This window comes from Terrapene carolina, unplaced genomic scaffold (genome assembly GCF_002925995.2).
Source record: "Terrapene carolina triunguis isolate 2854851 unplaced genomic scaffold, T_m_triunguis-2.0 Scaffold84, whole genome shotgun sequence".
NCBI classification, from domain to species: Eukaryota; Metazoa; Chordata; order Testudines; family Emydidae; genus Terrapene; species Terrapene triunguis.
The window spans coordinates 17,251,882-17,274,212 of record NW_020664435.1 but is presented as its reverse complement, the minus strand read 5'-3'; the positions used below and the strand labels follow the sequence as shown (position 1 = coordinate 17,274,212).

The 22,331-nt window shown below is 45.3% G+C and overlaps 1 protein-coding gene across 1 annotated transcript in view; it reads left to right on the top strand.

The window, feature by feature from the left end:
- Window positions 1-8,254: 8,254 nt before the first annotated feature.
- Window positions 8,255-22,331, top strand: part of GPNMB (glycoprotein nmb) — a 27,086-nt gene continuing 13,009 nt past the window's right edge. Inside the window, exons 1-6 of the mRNA XM_024223271.1 lie at window positions 8,255-8,400; window positions 14,725-14,877; window positions 15,975-16,118; window positions 17,946-18,119; window positions 20,110-20,268; window positions 21,788-22,096. Of these exons, the coding sequence (XP_024079039.1) occupies window positions 8,325-8,400; window positions 14,725-14,877; window positions 15,975-16,118; window positions 17,946-18,119; window positions 20,110-20,268; window positions 21,788-22,096 (1,015 nt within the window). The 5' untranslated portion in view covers window positions 8,255-8,324. The remainder of the gene's footprint in view (window positions 8,401-14,724; window positions 14,878-15,974; window positions 16,119-17,945; window positions 18,120-20,109; window positions 20,269-21,787; window positions 22,097-22,331) is intronic.

Below are 22,331 nucleotides of genomic sequence, written 5' to 3'. Positions count from 1 at the left end.
TATTTATTTTGGTGGTTCATGTGCATTTTCTGTAGTGAGTGCTATCAGGCCAAAAAACATATAGCTAGGTGCTATGGTGACTGCTGCATTCTGGAGGCCTAGAAGATAGACGGATTTTTCAAAGAAATTCCTTTTCCAAGTTACAAGCAGCGCTTTAGATCATTAAAGTTACAAGCACTGCAAAAATCTAATTTGCTTTTTACCGTTTGATGTTTATTTGTAGTTCACCTAGGTCAGAGAGAGAAACTCAACTGGTCTGTTAGTTCCATTTTTGGCTTTCATATAAGATTGTAATTAGTTTTCCAACATTGTAGAAGAAGGTTTAGATAAAACAACAAAGTTTCAATACAAATCATATATATACAATTGAAAATATGCCTATTCATATTATGGCAAATATAAAATTTGGTGATTCAGATTGCCTGAGTGTCTCGTTAAAAACAGGATTTTTTTGAGTATATCTTATAGTACATTTAGTACATTTGATAACATTTTTCCTTCCTCCTCTCATCATAATTCTGTTAGTTTTAAGCTTTAAGTTTAAGCACTTAGAGAAATCTTGTGTTACATTTTATATGCGTCTTAGTACACCTCTACCCCGAAATAACGCTGTCCTCGGGAGCCAAAAAATCTTACTGCATTATAGGTGAAACCGCGTTATATCGAACTTGCTTTGATCCGCCGGAGTGCGCAGCCCCGCCTCCCCGGAGCGCAGCTTTACCGCGTTATATCCGAATTCATGTTATATCGGGTCGCGTTATATCGGGGTAGAAGTGTATTGACAGGAAAAAAAAGTTCATTGTTTTAGCTTAGTCTTCTTGTTCTAATATCAGGGCCTGATCATGCTGTCTTTGGCCTACTATGCAACAGGACAAAAACAATAGAAGAGGTGCTGTGCGCTCATGACCAACGGGCAAGTTACACTAAAAGTGAATTGCTAGTATGGTGTTTCCTTGAGTAAACCAAGGTAGGCAGCAATACTTGGCAGTTCTGTGCAAGTCACAGCACACCCATGAAAAGAAGGTTTAGACTTTGAAAAAGGAGGCGTGGCCATAACTCAAACCACTGCCCTGTAGGCTCCCCTAAAGAACGTGCCTTTCCTAAAAGCAAATGGGCATTCTCAAGGAAGCCAGCTCCAAGAAGATTTAAGTTCCATGGTAGTGACAGCACATCACCACTGCAGTAGGCTAGAGTGCAATGGCCATGACTTGTCCAGTGCATGTGTTCCTTCTGTGCCATTAAATATTATTCTCTAAATATTGGTCTTTGTCTTGTGTACCTTGCTTGCCAATGAGAGTGTGCAGATCCCTCCCTTTTACTTTCCATGGCCTCTGCATTAACTGGTGAGCATGGGCACCAGGTTTGTATAATTTTTGGTGGTGCCCAGAACAGGTCCAAGCAGAGCCATCCCATCCATAGGACAGACCGGGGCAACTGCCCCGGGCCCCGCGCTTTGGAGGGCCCCATGCTTCAGGGGAATGCGGAGTCCAGGGTGGCCTAGGGGGCTAGCGGGGGGGCCTGGCACCGGCAGCAGTAAGTGACCCTGCCCCAGCCCGCTCTGCTCCGCCGGCTCCCAGCATCACTTGGGGGAGGGGGCGGAAGCCGGAAAGAGGTGGGGCAGGGTGGGCTTGGGGGAAGGAGTGGAATGGGGGCAGGGCAGGGGTGGGAAGAGACGGGACAGAGTGGAGGGGGGTGGGGCAGGCTGGGACCAGGTTGCTCACTACTGCCGGTGCCAGGCCCTCCGCTAACCTCCCACGCTGCCCCCTGGACTCCACGTCCCCCTGAAACGCAGGGGCCCCCAAAGTGCGGGGCCTGGGCGATTGTCCCAGTCCATCCCATGGATGGGACAGCTCTGAAAATATAAGCCCAAACACTGGTGGAGCCAGGCCCACGTTCCCGAATATTGGTGGAGCACCAGCACCATGGGCCCATATAACTCACCGCCTATGCTGGTGAGGTCTGGACCAGGGCCGGCTCCAGGCACCAGCTTAACAAGCAGGTGCTTGGGGCGGCCAAGGGAGAGGGGCGGCACGTGCGGCAATTCGGGGGCAGCAGGTCCCTCACTCCCTCTAGGAGCGAAGGACCTGCCGCCGAACTGCCACCGCCGATTGCGGCTTTTTTTTTTTTTTTTTGCTTGGGGTGGCAGAAATGCTGGAGCCAGCCCTGGTCTGGACAGCCACTGCTGGAAATTATTTTCTGAATTAACATGTTTCATTAACATGATTCAGTGGGAGTAAAATTAGGCAGGATTTTGGCCATATACTTTGTAGTTAACATAGTATATAGTATGCTACGGTTCAGCTGCCAAAACTTTCATCTTGTCTGACCGCCAGTCAGGAGAGGAACCAGGGATATTTCTTGAACTTTCAGGGTTCTTCCCTTTGACCCGTTGCTGAGCTTCCTTGTTGAACTCTTTGACTCAGCCCCATAATGGCCTAACACTAATGTAACATGGCAAATGGGCGGGAGTGTGCAGGGAAATAAGACGCAGTACAATACATACAGTTTTTATTGTGTGTCACAAAATAACTAAACAGTGTGGATCTTGATTGTTTGAGACAGCACTTCTCTCGCTTGTGTCTCAACAGAAAAATTATTATCCAATGGTTTGCTCTTGCTAAGTTCTTTCTACTCACCTACCATAGTCCAATTCTTCCAGTGTTGATCTTTTTAAAGAAGTCTCTCTCTTTCTCCAAAATATCAATAAATGCCTTTAAAAATGTCAGGGTGACGTTTTCAGCAATAATTTGGTTGCACTGAACATAGCTGAAAGATATACAGTAGCAAAACCTTGGCGTTTTTCAGTGAAAGATGGCTGAATAGATGTTATTATTAAGTGATGTAGTGAAGCATATAATATGGCATATGACAGAGTAGTAACTAAGTACTTTCAAAGTAATTATATGCCCTGCAGACCGAATGATGATTGCACTTTGAAAAGGCACTATGAATATAAACCATGTGTAAACCACTGTTATGTATCTACTGTGAAACAGGTTCTCTAGCCGCGTAATCTCTAGTTCACAAATCTGTTAGATATTTAATATAATAAAGCTAATATTTAGCCTGAAAAATAACCAGGTTTAGTAGTTTTTGTTATTTTACAAATAGATAAACTGAGGTACAGGCAGATTAGATGATTTGCCTAAGATTACCCAGAGAGTCAGTGGGGCCATCAGTGACAGCACAAAGGAGTTCTGACCAGTCTTCTGCTCTAACTACACATCTTCCTAGGATGGACACCCTTTCTAGCAACTAGCAACCCTAAAGCAACTGAAAAAAACTCCTCCCTGCCACACATGCACTTTTTAAAAATAATGTATGTGTGTGCGGGGGGAGGGGGGAATGTTGGAGGGTTCATACTTGTTAGAGGATTCAGACTTCAAAGTGCTGAGCTGTCTCTTAAATTGCTGGTCATTTGGCATCTCTCTAGTAAAATATGTATATTAACAAAATTCCAAAAGAATTCACTTGAACAGAGACCAAGCTTGGAAAATATCAACCTAAAAAAAGAACAGGAGTACTTGTGGCATCTTAGAGACTAACAAATTTATTTGAGCATAAGCTTTCGTGGGCTACAGCCCACTTCATCGGATGCATAGACTGGAACATACAGCAAGAAGATATTTATAAATATAAATATGTATAAATATCTTCTTGCTGTATGTTCCAGACTATGCATCCGATCAAGTGGGCTGTAGCCCACGAAAGCTTATGCTCAAATAAATTTGTTAGTCTCTAAGGTGCCACAAGTACTCCTGTTCTTTTTGTGGATTCAGAATAACACGGCGGCTACTCTGAACCCTACAAAAAGAAATTTAGAGAAAGGTATCACGGAGTGAAAATGAGTTCTAATAAAACCTGGTTTTGCACTCTTAACTGTAGCATTAGCTACCCCAAAAATGATGATAGAAATATCTGAATTATTATAAGTCCCATGGCCTATGTTATACAGGAGGTCAGACTAGATGAGCCCAATGGATTGTTACACATCTGGCTGTCCATTAGCAAGGTTCTGCTCTTACTGATCTGGATGTACCAAATACCAATCAAAAACTTGTGACTGGTACGTTTCAAAAAAGATTTTAGAAGGCAAAAGTGGCTTTGTTTGTTTTCAAATTGGTCAGCCGGTGGCCAGCTGTCACATGCAAAGCGTGATGCGGAAGTTTCACCAGAAAGGCAGCATGTGTAGCCTGACCATGAGTTTCCCTAGCAAGTCCATTGAGGGTGGCAAATAATGTTTAGCAAACAGCATTTTGTTGTGGCTGATTCCCTCATTTAGTTTGTTATTTTGACAATAACAAACCAAATTCAGTTTTCTTACAATTCCTCTAAGTTTTGGATGACCAAACGTCCTGTTTTTAAAGGGATAATCCCATATTTAAGCCCTCCTGCAGATGTCACAACTTTTTCTTAAAAATGGACAAATTGTCCTGTATTTTCTGTCTCTCCACATCAGTACTGGCGGGTCCTGCTGCTGGCTGGATCCCTGCTTGCCAGCTGCCCGCCCACCAGTGGTGATGCGGGGGGGTCTGGTGATGGGTGTGGGTATGCAAGGCTGGTGGCAGGGTGAAGATGCAATGTGTGGGGCCAGCCATTCCTCCTGCCGGTCGGTCACCGCAGCCCCCGCTGCGTGCCAGCTCTCGGCCAGCAGGACCACGCCCGCCTGTCCCGTTTCCGTCCGGCACCAGCTGTGCGCTGTGAGCTGCGGTGGCTGCTGAGTGTGGGCAGGCGCCAGGCGGCGACCGGTTACATGTCGCCTCTGCTGCCCACCCATTGGCCCTTTACGTGCTCCTCCTCTAGCTGTCCTCTCTGCTTTGCCCCTTCCTCTCCCCCCAGCCCTGCTGCTCCTCCATATCCCACCCGGCGGAGTGCATCTCACTCCCAGCACTGTGCAGAGAGCCAGCCCCTGGTCGGAGTGCTCAGCTTACTAACAGCCTGGCTGACAGGCTCCTTCCTTCCCCCACTGCCTCTGGCTGGGCTGGCGCCCTGGGAAAGCCCAAGACCCTCCGGCCTGGAGCACTGACCAGGAGGAGCCAAGCCCTGCATGTACCAAAGCCCCGCATAGCGCTGGCACGGGAAGCCTCTCCACCCCTCACTAAGCTCTGGAGCAGCGGGGGAGGGAAGTGATTTCCAGCCTGTTTGTGCCCCGACCCTGCAGGCTCCACAGCAGCCTCTGGGGCAGGGACTTAGCACCCTCTTCATACACACCCTCTGCCCTGGGTCCTGCCCCCAGGGAGCACGGGGCTGCTCCATCCCCTAGGCACCTCTCTGGCTGAGTTCACTGAAGCCCGTGCAGTCAGGTTCCCTGGGCCCTGGTGCACAATGCATCCTTAGGGCTTAACCCCTTCCTGCCCGTGCTGTAGCTGGGGGACAGGAGGCAGCTGGGTTATGTTGGTGGCCAGCAGCAGCCTAGAAGTGTTAGCTGCCTTTCAACACTGTGCGGGCAGGAAGAGACAAACTTCTTCCAGCCACACATGGCGGCAGGGGAGGGGGGGGCGGGGGGGAGAGATGAGTTCTGCAAACACATGAGGCAGGTCATCCTCTTCCCCTCCTCCCCCTGCAGCTGGAAGCAGCTCCTGTCCCGTCCCTCCCGCACAGTGCCAAAAGGCTGCTGCTGGCCACATTCTGGTGTGAACCCTGACAGAAATCTGGAGGGGGGGGGGCATGTGACCCTGCGTGCCCCCCGCCCACATGTTGCCTCGGGAAGACGCGGTGCCAGGTACCAGCCAGGCATGGAGGGTGGAGAGCACCGGGCAGGGAGGGTCAAGTTGGTTGGTCACTCCTGCTGTGCAAGAAAGGTGTATGGGAGTGTGTGTGTGTCACCTCTCAGTGTCTGGGGGAGGGGGAAGGGTGTATGTGTCACCCCTCCCCATGTGGTGTGAACCCTAAAGCCTTAAAGATAAGAAGGTAAATAAAAAGAATCCAACTACACGGTATTTCTTTTTAACAGGGGATCAGTCAACTTGATGTTAATTTGAATGTTTGTATGATTGCTTGCCTTTGAACTCACTTGAATATGAGTAATTTTACCAAGTGTCCCATATTCAGTATAGGGAAATATGGTCACCCTATCTAAGCTCAAAATAACCATTCTTGTATTGGTGTTGAGGAGATAGAAAGATAGAACAACAAGAACTTGCCAACTCTGTAGCAATCAGGGCATGGACATGCCAAACTATGATCTGACATGCAGACACAGGCTTGATTTCTTCAGGATTTCTTGTCATATGACAGCCCTTCTTGCAGTACAGATTATATATATCTCTATGTGTGTTAATAAATAAGGGCTTTATCCTGTGACATACAGAACACTTCTTGTGATATTCTGAGGACCCTGCACTCTCAGCTCTTTGTAAGGTCAAGTCCTTAAAACTTCCCTTAATTCGTATTATCTTTGTTTATCTAGATGTTTAAGAAATTTTTCATTAACTGCTCTTTTCCTTAACTCTGATATAGACATCGAATTTTTATTCAAATTGTAATTATACATGAACTTTTCTTGGACTGCAAACCCACTGCTCAGTGGGAAGCCAGGATTAGCTCTCATGTGAAACCTATAAAGCGAATGAAAGCTTTGGCAATGATGAACTAATTTGGTCTGATGAAAACTGATTTAAACAGGTCTGCAGTGTATTTCAGAGGAATTAGTTTACACATGTACAAATAATAAGAAGTCAGTTGAAGTGGGCTAGCAGAAGACTTGGCAGATCAATCAGCCTTTGAGAAGTTCAATCCAGCTTTCAGGCAATCCATTCACTCTGGAGGGCCAAGTACATCATTTTTAGCTTTGTTAGCTTTGCTGGCCACACCAAAGAGTGAAAGTATCCAAATATTTTCTGTTTCATTTTGAAAATGTTTGGTCTGACGCATAAGTGCTGAGAACACAATACAAATTCCAAGATCTTTGCAGCACAGCCACATTTCAGTGTTTACTCAACTCACAGTGTATTTGGATTTCTCCTCCAATTACACGGATGTCCATGAAAGCACTGATTTCCACCACATAAGTAAATGGAAAAAGAAAATGCACAAAATCTAGAATGAAGCCAGGTCTACACTACAGACCTATATCAGTATAACTATGCCACTCTAGCATGTGAAAAATCCATATTCCTGAGCGAAGTGGTTATACCGACCTAACCCCCCATGTAGACAGTGCCATGTCGATGGAAGAGCTTCTCCTGTCCACATAGCTACCACCTCTCAGGGAGGTGGATTAACTACGCCAACATGAGAAGCTCTCCCGTCAACGTAGGAGCGTCTTCACTAAAGTGCTACTTCCTGTGGTCTGTGTCTCCAGCGGATCATGGTAGTGGACAGAGGCGCTGGAACAGAGGGAGTCTGGGGACAATGGCCCCATCACTTTTTACTGGTTGTAAGGGCAAGCAACGGGGTAAGGGAGCGGAGAGGAGCGAGCGGGGGGCGGGATTTTGGGGGGAAGAGGTGGTACAGAAGTGTGGCATCAGGGGAATGGGCAGCACGAGGATGAGGGCTTGGGGAGAAGGGGTGGCATGGGGGCAGGGCCTTGGGGGGAAGGGGAGGTGTTTGCAGCCCTGCAGGCCTGTGTTCAAAACCCTCTGGGCCTTACATGCTATCTTAATAAACCTTATAATAATAGCACTACCTAATACAAATAACAATTAATAGCAGCAAATGTTTTGGGGGACAGTGCGATGTCATCACAACATCACAATGTGCTGCCATGTAGCATCACGTATCACAAAAATGCAACATCAAATGCACGCATGTGTTCTGACTCCCGCAGTGAAGATACTTTTAAGAATGACTTCCCTAAAATGAGCATTAAATATAAGCCCAAGTCCTGGTGATGAACTGGAATCAAGCATTCACCTTTTAACCCAGAAATGTTACCCACCACATCGCATGGACCTGACGCGGGTCGCTCCCAGGTTTACAGAAAGGGAACGCGTGACTGCAGTAATAATTACAATCTGGGCTGAGGTGAGAGGTAACTGAAGGGAAATGGCTTTAATTTGAAAACAAACATCTACAAAAGCTGGAAACAGGGCAAACTTGGTCTAAGAATGCCTGTGGGGAGAATGGCATGTTTCTAAGTATGTCTCTTAAAAATGCCAGTGAATGTTAAAGTGAGAGGGGTGAGTCATAAGCACATGAGCAGGGAGTTGAGTTGAAGACAAGAAATCATGCATCTCTGCTTAATGCCATCACATGATGAGCCCTGGGGCTCTCCATTTAATCACAGAGGAGGAGGGCAGCAGATAAACATTATTCTCACTTCTCTGAAGAGAGTTAACCTGTGCAAGAATTGGGGACACAATAAACACACACACTCCCACACCATGAAGGGTCTCTGCCTCCTCCTCCTCCTCGGAGTCCTGCTCCTGTCCGAAGGAGTTCTGCATGCTGCTGCCAAACGTGAGTGCCTTGGTTCCTTCCCCTCATCTCTCCCCACTTCCCCAGGTTTAATTTGCTGAGATGGTGTGATCCCAACTATGCTGCTATTTTGAAATGTGTTTTGCTTTGGTTGCTGCAGCTCAGGGGTTGGGTGCTTTCAGGCTGCAGCCCACCCAGCTGGGGGTTATCTGCCTCTGTGGCTGCACATGTGATCTGAGCTGGGATAGGAATGAGGAGAGCTATTCTGCTACCTGTTGTAACACCCGGGGCAGGGTGACGGGCTGATGGGTCCTGAGCCTCTGTTGACCTCCCCACACCTCCGGATGAGACACACCAGCTCAGTGACTGGGACAACGAGCCTCTGCTGATTTCCCCACCTCTGGAAAAGTCCTCTGGATGTGACTCACCAATTCAGAAACAAGGGTCTCAGGGAGGAGCCCATTCCCTCTCCACACTGACAACGGGTCATGGATCCTGGGGAGGGGATTAAGTCTCTTTGGAATTCTCTCTCTCTTTTCCAGGTCTGACAGACCCTCTCGAGTACAGAGGGGCAGGACCGGTTGGGACTGAGCTATTGCTGACCTTGCAGGAGTCCATGGTTGACTTACTGGCTCAGGGATAAAGGTCTAGGGGTGGGGACTGAGCCTCAGTTGGCCTCCTTTCCCTTCCCTGGGCAACACACTGTCTCAGGGAATGCTGAACCTCTCCTCACCTCCCCATTTCTCCACCAGAGATAGCGTACAAGCTCAGGGATGGGAGCCCAACTGAGTTGGGAGCAGGGTGCACGAAGTGCCAGCTCCTCTTCCAATAGCACTAAAGTATGGTGTCATTATTAACAAGAATCACTTTCTTGGGTTTTATTATTAGACTGGCAGCTTTGGACTCAGTTGCTCCACATGTGGTAATGACTGACACTTGCTTATGAAAGCTGTGTATAGTTAAGTGGAGGAAAAAACTTCAATAAAGGCTCTTTTTTCTTACCCCTCAGTTCATCTCCATGTGGTTTAAAGGGACTGGTGCTGAAGTAGATGCTAGGGTGAAAAATGCCTCTTCCGTGTAATCCAAAAGCTTGTGAAACTTCTTATATTTGATTGAGATAAACAAATAACAAGCGAGTGAAGAAATGCCATAGGAGCTTACCTTGTTAGAATTTGTGATGGCCAAATTATGATTAGGGCTGATGGTTTGTCATGGAAAAAACATACAAGCCACAGTCCAGTCATGCAGGAAATGCCAAAAGTTGCAGGGCACTTTGTTTGAATCCAGATATTATCCATTTGGCAATAACAACTTGTTTCACATATTAAGCATGAGGTTGTGACTGGCCATAGGGAGAGTGCATGAAGAGGGAAGGGGGCCAGGAGTCTTCCCCAGCCCTCTACCCCCTTTGCAGAGGCCAGGCACAATTGCAGCCCTTGCATGCTTCTGAGGTCAAAGGCTGCTCCCTCCCAAAGACCTTGTAGGGCACAATTCCCCACAGAGCAGGGAGGGGCTAGCAGCAGCGCTGGCTGAGCACAGAGAGTGGTGCACACGGGACCAGTCAAAAGGAACTCCAGTCCAGCAGCAGCCTCAGTGAGTAGGAAGGCGGGTGGAAAAAAAGCAGCTGTTGCCTCTTCTTCAGCACTGCTTCCCTGCCTCCACCTCAGGCGTCACAGTGTTGTGCAGACACCGCTTCATCCAGCTATATCTGCATGGCGCCTTTTCTAAACTACAGAGAAGTGACAGGACCCCTGAGCACATAACACACCACTACAGGCACAGAGGCAGATTAAGATTTATTGGTGCCCTGGGAACAAAGAACATTTGGGCTCCCCTATACTCCAGGGCCACAGGGGTGCCAGAAGTGGTGCCAGCCTCTTCCCAGTGGGGGGCTGAGGTGGACTTTAACCCCCGCCTTGCCACAGGGCCTTGCCCCTTGCTCCTCCTCTTCCCACCATGGCCCCACCCCCTGGCCAGGCCGGAAGCCGGAGCTGGGTCATGCTAAGAATCACCCAGGGATCCGAGGCTGCTGTGGGGAGCTCTGGACCCTCCACATGCTGTGGGCAGTGTGCTCCGGGGGGCAGGGACATGGTCCAGGGGCTGCTCTCATGGCTTTCTGTGTGATCCATCCATAAAGCAGTCCTTTTCTTTATAAAGTGAACCAACTCCATGACTGCAGCGGTACGTCCAGCGATATGAACAATTTCTGCAAATTTCACAGTAAAAAATGCCTGTTGAAACTTTCTTCTCTTTAGCTAGATAAGATAATACAGCACAGCATCTAGAAAAATGTACAGATGGTCTTAATACTTTGGGATGTAAAATATTTCTTGCCAGGGCTTGAATAGGGACAGGGGGAAGTACGCTCTGGTCTCTTCTAAACAGATTACAGTGAGATGTGTGGGTATGTGTGTCCCAGGGACCCCATGGTGCCAACTGGGAGAGGGCACAACTGCACAAGGGGTGCATGAGGTTTTACAGGGATCCCCTGGGTCGGATATATGCATAATAGTTCACCAAAGGGTGGCATGTGAGGTCTCTACCGAGAGACAGTAGCCCACTGGTCATCATAATAATTGAGAAGCGTATGTACCAATAATAGCAAAGAAGTTATGTGTCTATACTGGAAATTATATTCTTAAGGTCTTGGAGTTAAGGTAGGTCATCAGGAGGTAACTGTTACTTATCTCTGTATCTGGCCATCTGTATATTGTGTATTGTGTGCCTCACAATGTATGCCTATTTGCATACTGAGCCAGATGCAAATTAAGACATTATAAAATCTACAAGAGAAGAATTCTTCAGGAAAAAAAAACAGCAAGAGGGGTCCTGTTTATGAATGAAGACAAAGGATTGTTCTAGTTCGTCTTGGGGTGCAAAGAGGCACAAGGAATCCTTCATCTAGGATCCAAACTGATGGTGTGCTTGTCTCATGAAAGGAGGGTCAAAGCCAGCCTAGCTGAAAAGTACTATAAGGATTCTCCACAAGACATGAAAGTATCTTGTTAATTAAATCTATGCTCAGAATGCATGTTATGATTTTGTTTTATATGTAACCATTTGTTTCCAACATTTCTACTCCCTTGAATCTCTTTCCTTTGTTGTCAAATAAATGTATACTAGATTTCACTATAAAAGTATCTAAGTGCTGAGTGTTAAGCACAAGAGCTGGGGGTGTACTGTTTCTTTGGACGCAGCGAATTTGTGAATACTGCAAGTGCCCAGTGGACCAGGGGCTGGACACTCCAGGGAGATGCTTGGGTGTGTCAACTGCTAACTTGTAGAGTGACAGCGGGGACTACAAGGCCTAGAGGGGAGTGTGTGTGTTGCCCATGGCTGGTAGACCTGGGGATCTGACCCATGGCAGGCACAGACAAGGTTTCCTCACACTAAAGACAGATGGTAGCAACATGCCTCTGGGTACCCTAAGAAGAGTCAGAGTATTCCATACCCACTTATAGAATCATAGAAATCCCCTAGAAGGGACTTCAAGAGGTCATCTAGCCATCCCCCCCACACTGAAGCAGGACCAAATATACCTGGACCATCCCTGGCAGCTGTCTAACCTGTTCTTGAAAACCTTCAGTGACAGGGATTCCACAACCTCCCTTGGTAACCTATTCTAGTCCTTAAATATTGTTACAGTTAGAAAGTTTTTCTAATATCTAACATAAATTTCCGTTGTTGCAGATTAAGCCCATTACTTCTTGTCCTATCTTCCATGGTTATGAGGCAAAACTGATCACCATCTCCTTTATAATAGCCCTTAATATACTTGAAGACTGTTATCAGTTCTCTCCCCCCCACAGTCTCCTTTTTTCTAGACTAAACATGCCCAGTTTTTTTAACATGTCTGCATGATAAACCTTTTATCATTTTTGTTGCTCTCCTCTGGACTCTCCAATTTGTCCACATCTTTCTTAAAATGTGGTGCCCAGAACTGGACGCAATAGTTCAGCTGAGGTGTCACTGGTGTTGAGTACAGTGGAACAATAACCTCCCATGTCTTACATATGACACTCCTGTTAATACACCTCAGAATGATATTTGCCTTTTTCACAACTGCATCCCACAGTTGGCTCATATTCAATTTGTGATCCACTATAACCCCTAGATCCTTTTCAGCAGTACTACTGCATAGCCAGTTATTCCCCATTTTGTACTTGTGCATTTGATTTTTCCTTCCTACGTGTAGTACTTTGCATTTGGCTTTATTTAATTTCATCTTGCTGATTTCAGACTAATTCTCCAATTTATCAAGGTTATTTTGAATTCAATCCTGTCCTCCAAAGTGCTTGCAACCCCTCCCACCTTGGCATCATTGGCGAATTTGATAAGCCTACTATCCACTCTATTGTCCAAGTAATTAATTAAAATATTGAATAGTAGTGGACCCAGGACAGACCCCCAAGGGACCCCACTAGATATTACCTCCCAATTTGACAGCGAACCATTAATAATTACCCTTTGAGTATGTTTTTTTAACCATTTGTGCATCCACCTTATAGTAATTTCATCTAGACTACATTTCCCTAGTTTGCTTATGAGAATGCCATGTTGAACTGTGTCAAAAGCTTACTAAAATCAAGATATATCACATTTACCGCTTCCCGTCTTTTCACTAGGCCGGTAACCATGTCAAAGAAGGAAATTGGGTTGGTTTGGCATGATTTACTACTGAAAAATCCATGTTGGCTATTACTTATCACTCTATTATCCTGTAAGTGCTTACAAATTGATTGTTTAATAATTTGTTCCAGGATCGTTCCAGATATCGAATTTAGGCTGACTAGTATACATTCCTGAGGTCCTTTTTGTTCCCCTTTTTAAATATAGGTACTGTGCTTGCCCTTCTCCAGTCTTCTGGGACCTCACCTGTCCTGTTCTTGAAGATAATCACTAATGGTTCAAAGATTGCTTCTGCTAGTTTAAGTACCCTAGGGTGAATTTCATCAGGTCCTGCCAACTTTGAATATATCTAACTTATCTAATATTCTTTAACCTGTTCTTTCTTTATTCTGGCTTGTGTTCCTTCCCTCTTGTTTAATATTAATTGTGTTAAGCATCTGATCACAATTAATTTTTTTAGTGAAGACTGAAGCAAAATAGGCATTAAACACATCAGCCTTCTTAGGCCTGATCTACACTGGGGAGGGGTGGGGGGGATCGATCTAAGTTACAGTAACTCCCCAATTAACGTCCTCTTGCTTAACGTTGTTTCTATCTTATGTCCCTGATCAATTACAGAACATGTTCCATTTAAAGTTGTGTAATACTTCGCTATAACATCATTTGGCTGCCTGCTTTGTCCACAGCTGCCAGTCCCCCATCAGCTCCCCTACGCCTTCCCCCCCCAGTACCTCCCACCCGCCGGCAGACCCCGCAGATCAGCGCCTTCCCCTTCCTCCCCCTGCCTCCTGCCTGCGGCAATCAGCTGGCTTGCGGTGTTCAGGAGGGAGGAGGGAGGGGGAGGAGCGAGGACTCGGCGCACAGTCTCCCCCTCCCTCCCCTGCCTCCTGAATGCCACAAACCAGCTGATTGCCGCAGGCAGGAGGCAGGGGAGGGAGGGAGGAGCCTGCGTGCCAAGTCGTCGCTCCTCCCCTCTCCTTGCCCCCTGAACGTTGCAAGCCAGCTGATTACCGCAGGCAGGAGGGAGGGGGGAGGAGCGAGGACACAGCGCACCTCCCACCTACCTCCCCTGCCTCTTGCCCGCAGCAATCAGCTGGCTTGCAGTGTTCAGGAGGCAGGGGAGGGAGGGGGGGCCTGCGCGGCATGTCCTCGCTCCTCCCACCCCCCTTCTGTTGAATGCTTCAGGTACCTTAGGTACTAAACTATAAGTAAAGCCCCAATCCTGCAATGCATTCCATGTAGGCAGATACCTATGTTCATGCGTGTTCCCATGGACTTTAATGGACGCAGGGGTCCACCTGTGTAGAACTCATTGCAAGATTGGGGCCTAATAGCTCACTATTACATTCCTAATGTCTCTTTTAATAATCACCTGTTGACAGTTTACATGTAACTTTTTTGGTTTATAAGCCACTGAAAATATTTTTAAAAGTTCTGAGAAAGTATAAATGAGCAAAAGAAGGGCTGGAAAATGTTCATCCATGTGATCTTATCCCTCCAAGAACCCTTTCATATAACTGGAACATGTCCTAAAGTAAGGAAAGGATGAAATATGTATAGCCTAAATTCAGAGGAATTTCCATTGTCAATAGACTGGAAGACATAAGCTTTGTTTATAATGATAAAGTTCCAAGCACGTCCATCGATTAAGAGTTTTGCGTTCAGTGCAAGAATTTAGTATTGTGAAATGGAGCAGTGGAAACATTCATACTTTATGTTGCTCATATTTCTATCTAGAGTTTCGAGATGTGATGAGCCATGGAAGATCTTCTTCTCATGTCAGGTCCCATAAGAAGCTACATGGCTGGTCTCCTGATCAAAATCAGTGGAATGAAAAGCTTTATCCTTTCTGGGAAAAAGGAGATCCTAGATGGAAGGACTGCTGGAGAGGTAGGTCTAGATATGAAATCCTAAAGCTCTGGGAAATGTAGCCAGAAATTCTATACGATAGAATAGAATGTTATAGATAGTGCATTTTTGTACTGTACATATCCCCAAATTGCTCTACACAGTAATGCGCTAGATAATAGTACTTAATACATTGTCTGACGAAGCAGCCATGGCTGCCATTACAAAATCGGCTCAGTAATAATTCACAGCCTCAGATATTAAAAACTGGTTTATTGAAAAGGAACGTTAGCCAGGCCACTGGGAAAATCCCCTGTTCTCCGTGAAAAGCGCCAGTAGGTTGGGATCTTCAACTTCCACCCCAAAGGCACATCACTGGATCAGTTTAACACTTTCTATGAAGAACCAGCACATTGTATGGCAGTTTTATCACCACTGGTTATGAGCCCAGGACTAAAGGCTACACCTTCTGATAGAGACAAAAGAGCTGTCCTCTGGAATACGCTGCCTCTTTTGTGTACAAATCTGATTCTAGTTTATAGTAGAGGAATGTCTAGAGAACAGTTGACTTCAATTGACTGCAGTGTAGCTACACTGATTTATATTGGCTTAGAATCTGGCCCAATAAATCTAATTTATTGGTATAGTTTTGGATTTTGAAAAGCACCTTAGTGACTTAGGATCACAAATTCCACTGAAAGTACATGAGACTTGTGCCTCAAAGTTACATAGCACTTTTAAAAAAAAATCATACTAATAATTTCCAATTGGTCTTCTCCAAACTATTTAAGTAAAAAGTTTCTAATTTTTGTTGTTCTGGTTAGATATTAAGGGCATGCAGTAGCTCAGATGATTAAATGCAGGGCAAAATAGAGTCTTCAGGAAGGTCACTACAATGGAGCATAGTATGTTTTAAGAAGTGATAGAGACACTTAGGGTCATCTCCTCAGCAAGTGTAGATAGGTGTAGCTCTTTTTGCAGCCAATAGAGTGATACCAGTTTATGCAGCTGGGGGTCTAGCTCTTACAGTCTTTTTAATAAGTTTAACATGATTTTTTTGTTTACATTGTGCACAAATAAAAATAATAGCTACTCAAAAAGATTGATGTATAAATGAAATCTTATCTTAATTTCTTCAGGAGGAAAGGTGGTGGCCAGATTGACCTCTGACAGCCCAGCTCTAGTAGGATCAAATGTGACCTTTACTGTGACCCTACAGTTTCCCAGGTGCCAGAAAGAAGATAATGACAGCAACATAGTATATGACAGGAACTGCAGGAATGGTAGGTAACAATAATACCCTTATATTATGAACAAGTCTGGCAAGAGTACTGGTGCATTTGTGGTCTACAAAAGTGTCATGAACACTTGGAACCATCAGCATTCTGCTTCCAGGCTGCAGTTCTATCCCTGTTAAATTGAGAACTACAATAATGTCTGACTTGTGTCACACAAAAGGTCCTTGTTCAGAAGATGATTGTCTTATTTTTACCCATCTGCACCCCCTACATATAATGGCCAAGAACTTTAAATGGATTTTTTTCCATTACAAAATGTTTTAATCTGGCTCCCAGAAAAAACGTTGCTGCTCAGCTCAGCTGCAAGTTTGCCCAGTCACTGGACTGAATACTGGCATGTTATATCAGTAATATGGGTTTTTCTAACTGGATTTGTAAAACTGAGACTCTTCAATAAGGAGTTTAGAGTTCACTAAATAACATCTTTATATGGCTACCTCCCAAGGAAGAGCAGATCTTACATTACTGATATTTCAAAAATAAAAAACAAGCAGGGGAAAATATCTTTTTAAAATAAAAAACGTTTTTGGCCTTCGTTATACCTCTTAAACTAGGAAAAAAGGTCATAAACCCAATGTTTTTATTTGCTGCAGCTTGGCACAAATAAACCTTTGTTCCAACGTCCAGATAGATTAAATAACACTTTCTACCGATCAATTTCAAGAGATGTCAATCACTACTTGAATAGCATAGTTTCTACTTACTTCACAGTGTAATGACTGAAATGCTTGTATCTCTCCTATGCTTACTAATTTTGTGCTTTTCCAATGAAGAAACATATATTTTTCTGATTCTAGTGGTGCTTGCAGTTTACATGGCACTTATTTAAAAATGACACAACTGGCTCGTCTGACAAACGAAAGAAAGAAAAATAAAGAGCAAGCCAAATTCTACTGAGAGTTTCACAGCTGCAGCTCCCATTGGGCCAGAATGCACGTGGAACCCCACTGACCTCAATGAGACGGCATTGTCCTAAGGGGCTGGCAGCAGAATTTGGACCAACAGCTTCAATTGGCATCTTCTCTGTGAGCCAACAGAATTCTTGAAAACAACTACATTTTTTCGTTGGAATAAAAACATACCAAGCAGCAAATATCTAGGATTATAATTAGAAAGAACAGAGGAATTGTGATGTAGTGAACATTAGTCTGAAAATGCCCTCTCCTCCTGCTCCATATTTAAAAACGACCGAAAAACAATATTGTGGTTTAAATGTAATAAATGTTCTGCTTTGGTGGTGTAAATTCTCTGGGCATGATCATATCCACTGAAGTTAATAGGTATTTTTCATTGACTTCAGTGCAATCAGGACTGGGTCCCATGTCTTCGGCCTTGTTCCTCATGATGCACCATAGGCATGTGGTTCCCACATCTTTACATAACCCAGTCCTTGTTATTTGCTTATGTACAATAGTCCAGACAGTTTCATGAGCACCTAACTGAGGCACAACATGAGCTTTCACTTAATCTGTCTTAATACTGTGCTGGGAAAAAGGGGTCTTGTGGTTAAAGCACTGGACTGGAACGCAGGATATCTGCAGTCTGTGTCCGGCTTTAGCACAGACTTCCTGTGTGAGCTTGGGCAAGTCATTAAGCATGTGGTGCTGTAGTGCCTACTATGAAATTGAAATAATAATACCTCCATTCCCTGCCTCACTGAGTCATTGTAAAGATAAGTTAATGGACGTGTCTGAGGATCTTTGTTGCCATGAATGAGCCCCATAGAAATAAAGAAGGGGAAACATTCCGCTTTTATATAAAAACACTTATAAATTTGCCACTTAATAATCTGTGATCTATTTCTACACCTAGATTCCTCAGACTTTCCTGACCAGTATGTCTACAACTGGACTAAGTGGATTGATGACTGTGGCTGGGAAAACTGCACAAGCAACAATACCCATAATGTGTTCCCAGATGGGAGACCTTTCCCTCATCATCCTGGCTGGAGAAGGAGGAACTTTGTCTATTTGTTTCATACAGTTGGTGAGTCCAGTAAAATGTCTCTTGGTTTTGTGTCCTAACTTGTTTCCCTAATGCCGTGCATTACAATCCCCAAAGAGGAATTTAACAGTTGTTGAGTGAGAGAATACTAAACACATTCCGAGCTGCTCAGCGAGAATAGCAGCTGCTCTGTTAATTCCTCTGAGGTTTGGAAGTCATATACTACCATGACATGTTCTGTAAGACTGCAAATGCACAGAGCTACCACTGTTGAAAAGAACTCCTTTCTCAATCACAATTTGGATAGACCATTTAGAGGAAATCTTCAGGGCAAAGGGGGAAGCCAGATGATTTAGTGATTAGCACTACCAAGTAGCAGTCTGAGGTTCAGGAGTGATCTTGTGCCTGTAGGTCCTCAGACTGGTTTCTTCACCTCTAGAAAGAAGGTGCAATGTGCATTTTGCTTCAGCACTCCTAAGCTGGCTGAATATAGTTCTGTTCTTGTCCTGGTTGTGACTTCCAGCAACAGAGTGTGTAATAATTGGCCCATCCCTGCTATTAGGGGTACCATATGTCCGTATTTTCCCGGACATGTCGAGCTTTTTAGTTCTTAAATTGTCATCCGGGAGGAATTTTTAAATATCTAAAAACGTCCAGGAAAATACGAACATATGGTAACCCAAAGTCCCAGGGCTGGCGGCACTTCCAGGAGCCTGCACTGTGGACGGCCCCATGGCACAGAGGCGGAGGGGGTCTCCGTGTGCTGCACCAGCTCCCTCCTGCCCAGTCAGAGCTGTGGGGGTGGGGCTTGCAGGCGCCAGAAGCAGGCAGAGAGCCCTCCAACACCCCCCCCCAACCCAAGCCAACCCTAGGAGCCAGAGGGATCTGCCAGATGCTTCCCGGAAGCCACCCCAGGTAAGCACCGCCAGGACTCCCCACCTTGCCCCCCGGCAGGTCCCTCTGGTTCTTAGGGTTGGGTCAGGTATGGGAGGGGCAGAGGGCTCTCTGCACGCTGCCGGTGCCTGCAAGCCCTGCTCCGCGGCTCCGGCAGCTCCCATTGGCGCTTTTCCCGGCCAATGGGAGCCACGGAGTTCGCGCTTGTGGTGGGCGCAGCACGTGAAGACCCCTTGGCTACCCCTGATCCTAGGAGCCAGAGGGACCTGCAGCAGGAGGGGTGAGTAGGCAAGCAGGGCGGGGTGAAAAGGGGAGCGGTGAGCAGCGGCGGTTGAGTAGGTGAGGGGTGAGTAGGTGAGCGGGGGTGTGAAAAGGCCAGCGGGGGGCAGAGGGGGTTGAAGAGGCGAGCAGCGAGGGAGCCAGTGGCAGGTGGGCTGGCAGGGGTGAGGAGGCAAGAAGTGGCGAGCCAGTGGCAGGCGGGGGTTCTCGGGGCAGGCATGGGGGTTTCTGGCAGGGGAGTGAGGAGGTGAGTGGCAGGTGGGAGGAGGCGAGCAGTGGGTGGGGGACTGAGGAGGGACGCAGCAAGCCAGTGGTGGGCCGGGGGTGAGGAGGGGTGCAGTGGCGGGGCCGAGCGGGGAGGAGGCGGGACCTGGGGCAGAGTGGGGGCGGAGCATGGGAGGACGGGGGGTGGACTGTGAGCGGGGCCGACACCCTCCGTGGAGTGTCCTCTTTTTTGAATGTTCAAATATGGTAACCCTACCTGCTATTGACTACACTGTAAATCTTAGGCTCCTAACTTTGACTGGCAAAATTATTTTAGGTATTAATCTAATTTAGTTGCATTGGGGAGATGAAGGTGCCTTGGCAAATGCCTTTTCTTGGATCGGTGGGAGCAGGCACATCTTTCTAATGCTTTTGGCTGCTTTGCTGAAACTCAGAAAAAAATACTTAATGGCAAGGAACATAACAATGACATGAAGTGTGTTTGAAAAGTACATTTCACACAAATGAAGGATGAGCATAAAATATACAATTTTGATTTAGACAATCCAAAATTTCACAGAAATGCTGCTTCTCTTTATAAAACTTTTTCTATCTCATCACAAGAGGAAAATATGAGTTCATGTCCTGTTCACAGGCCAGTACTACCAAAAAACTGGAGGCTCTTCAGCAATTGTTTCCATCAACACAACAAATATCACCCTTGGCAAACAGATGATGGTGGTCTCTGTTTACAGAAGAGGTCATCGAACATATGTTCCAGTTGCAACAGCAAGTGGCATCTATGTTGTGACAGGTGAGTGGGCTGGACTAAACCACAACTAAATACTTGGCAGTGTTTGTAGTGGAGATGTTACATAAATGCAACTAAAGTGCTATCTGGGAGAGTAGGGAGGGATATAAAGAGGGATTGGAACAAGTGATGCTTTTAACTTTCATGTGAAATCTCTAATAGGCTACCCGAAACAGTATGGAATAAGTCCTCTTAGCAGACTTGTTAAGAGTTAGTTGAAAAATGTGTCCTTAACTATAGATATTATCACTGCAAATATATAAGTAGGGATGGAAATGAATTATGCTAATAATATTTATCCAGAACCCTATAGAGAGTACTTTTTTTAATCTATCTACAACATCTGATACTCCAGAGTCTTACCTCATGCTATCCTGCAATTTGACTTGTCCCAAATAAAATTTAAGATCAATTTCTACTTATTGTTCTTTGTCTGAAATGTTTGAATAAGCAACAGAAATCTGTGGTGTACATAAACTAACTTACCTTTCATACGGAATGTGAATCTAAGCTTAAACCTATGGACATAATGCAAATTGCCCTTTATTTTGTCTGCATCCCACATGCATCCCTAGTACTAATAGTCCAAAGAAAAGAAATTGGAGGGACTTCCTGACCCTTTCTCTGGATGAAATTCATCACCCTTCTCTGGATGAGGCTGGCTAACGTATTCCAGGGATTATTTCTATCCCTTCATTCTAGCTGTCTCTTAAATTTAAGTAGCCCACCAACATCAACCCAAATGCACACACTGCAACAGTTCAGTCAAGGGATCCTTTTTGCACCACTGGAACAGACAAACCAATTCTTGCACATGGAGTATAAGACTTGCTCACTATACCTCATTCTCAGGCTCTCATTATCTGTGATCTAGACAATCTCAGATAAAATAATGGCGAAGGCGAAGTATCTTATTCACGAAGGGCCACACTCTGACACTCTTGCTCATGCTGAGTAGCAACTTTCGCCACAAGTGGTCCCATTGAAGCCCATGGGAGTTTTGTCATTGACTTCAGTGGTCGCAGGATGAGGTCCTATAATGTCCCCCAACCCAAATTCACTAAATCTCCTTAATGAATTGAGTTTCAAGGGTTTTTCCTCCTCTTTTGTACTGGGGGGGGTGGGGGGGAATATGTAGGAAATTACAAAAGGACCTTTAGAAACACAATTGATGTAATAAAGATACTACTGAAAAGCAAATGTTTTGCTTTCTAAATGCATCAGATTGCACCAAATGGCAGGTATAGAACAATATTAATGGGACAGGGAACCTCCAGATGACTAGATATAAGGTCTTCAGTAGATGCACATGACTCTCTACCTGGTTGCAGTGTTTCACTTTATTACTGTAATCTATTGAAAAGTGAGTTAAAGAAGAAACCTGTAAAAGAAATTAAGCCTGGCAGTTAACATGATGCAGGCTTGTGTTTTACACTGTGACCTTTGCAGTCTGAGGGCTGTGAAGCAGTCTGTTATTTGCATCCATATACACGTGCTTCACTTCCTTTCATTTTTCCTGCAGACCAGATTCCTTTATATGTGAACCTGTCCCAGAAGAATGACCGCAATGCCTCAGACTCTGTCTTCATCAAGGATTCTCCTATCACATTTGATGTCAAGATCCATGATCCCAGTCACTACCTTAATAATTCTGCGATCTCCTACAAGTGGGATTATGGAGATGGCAGTGGCTCATTTATATCCAACAGCCCTATTTCAACTCACACTTATACGCTGCAGGGAAACTTCAGCCTGAATTTGACCGTCCAAGCTATTATACCTGTACCTTGTGGGCCTGCAACACCTACCCCACCACTTCCTACCTCGCCAGGTAAGAGTCTGTCAATCAATAGGAATATTAGGAAATAAACTAATAATAATCATTAATAGACCAACATTTTGGTTTTTAAAAATTACATACCTTTAAAAGCTTTATGGTCATCAAAGTTGGAGCTACACAGTTTTTGAAAACATAACATATTTACACTTACTTAAGAGTCTGAATCAATAACAGGATTCATAGATTCATAGATTCATAGATTCTAGGACTGGAAGGGACCTCGAGA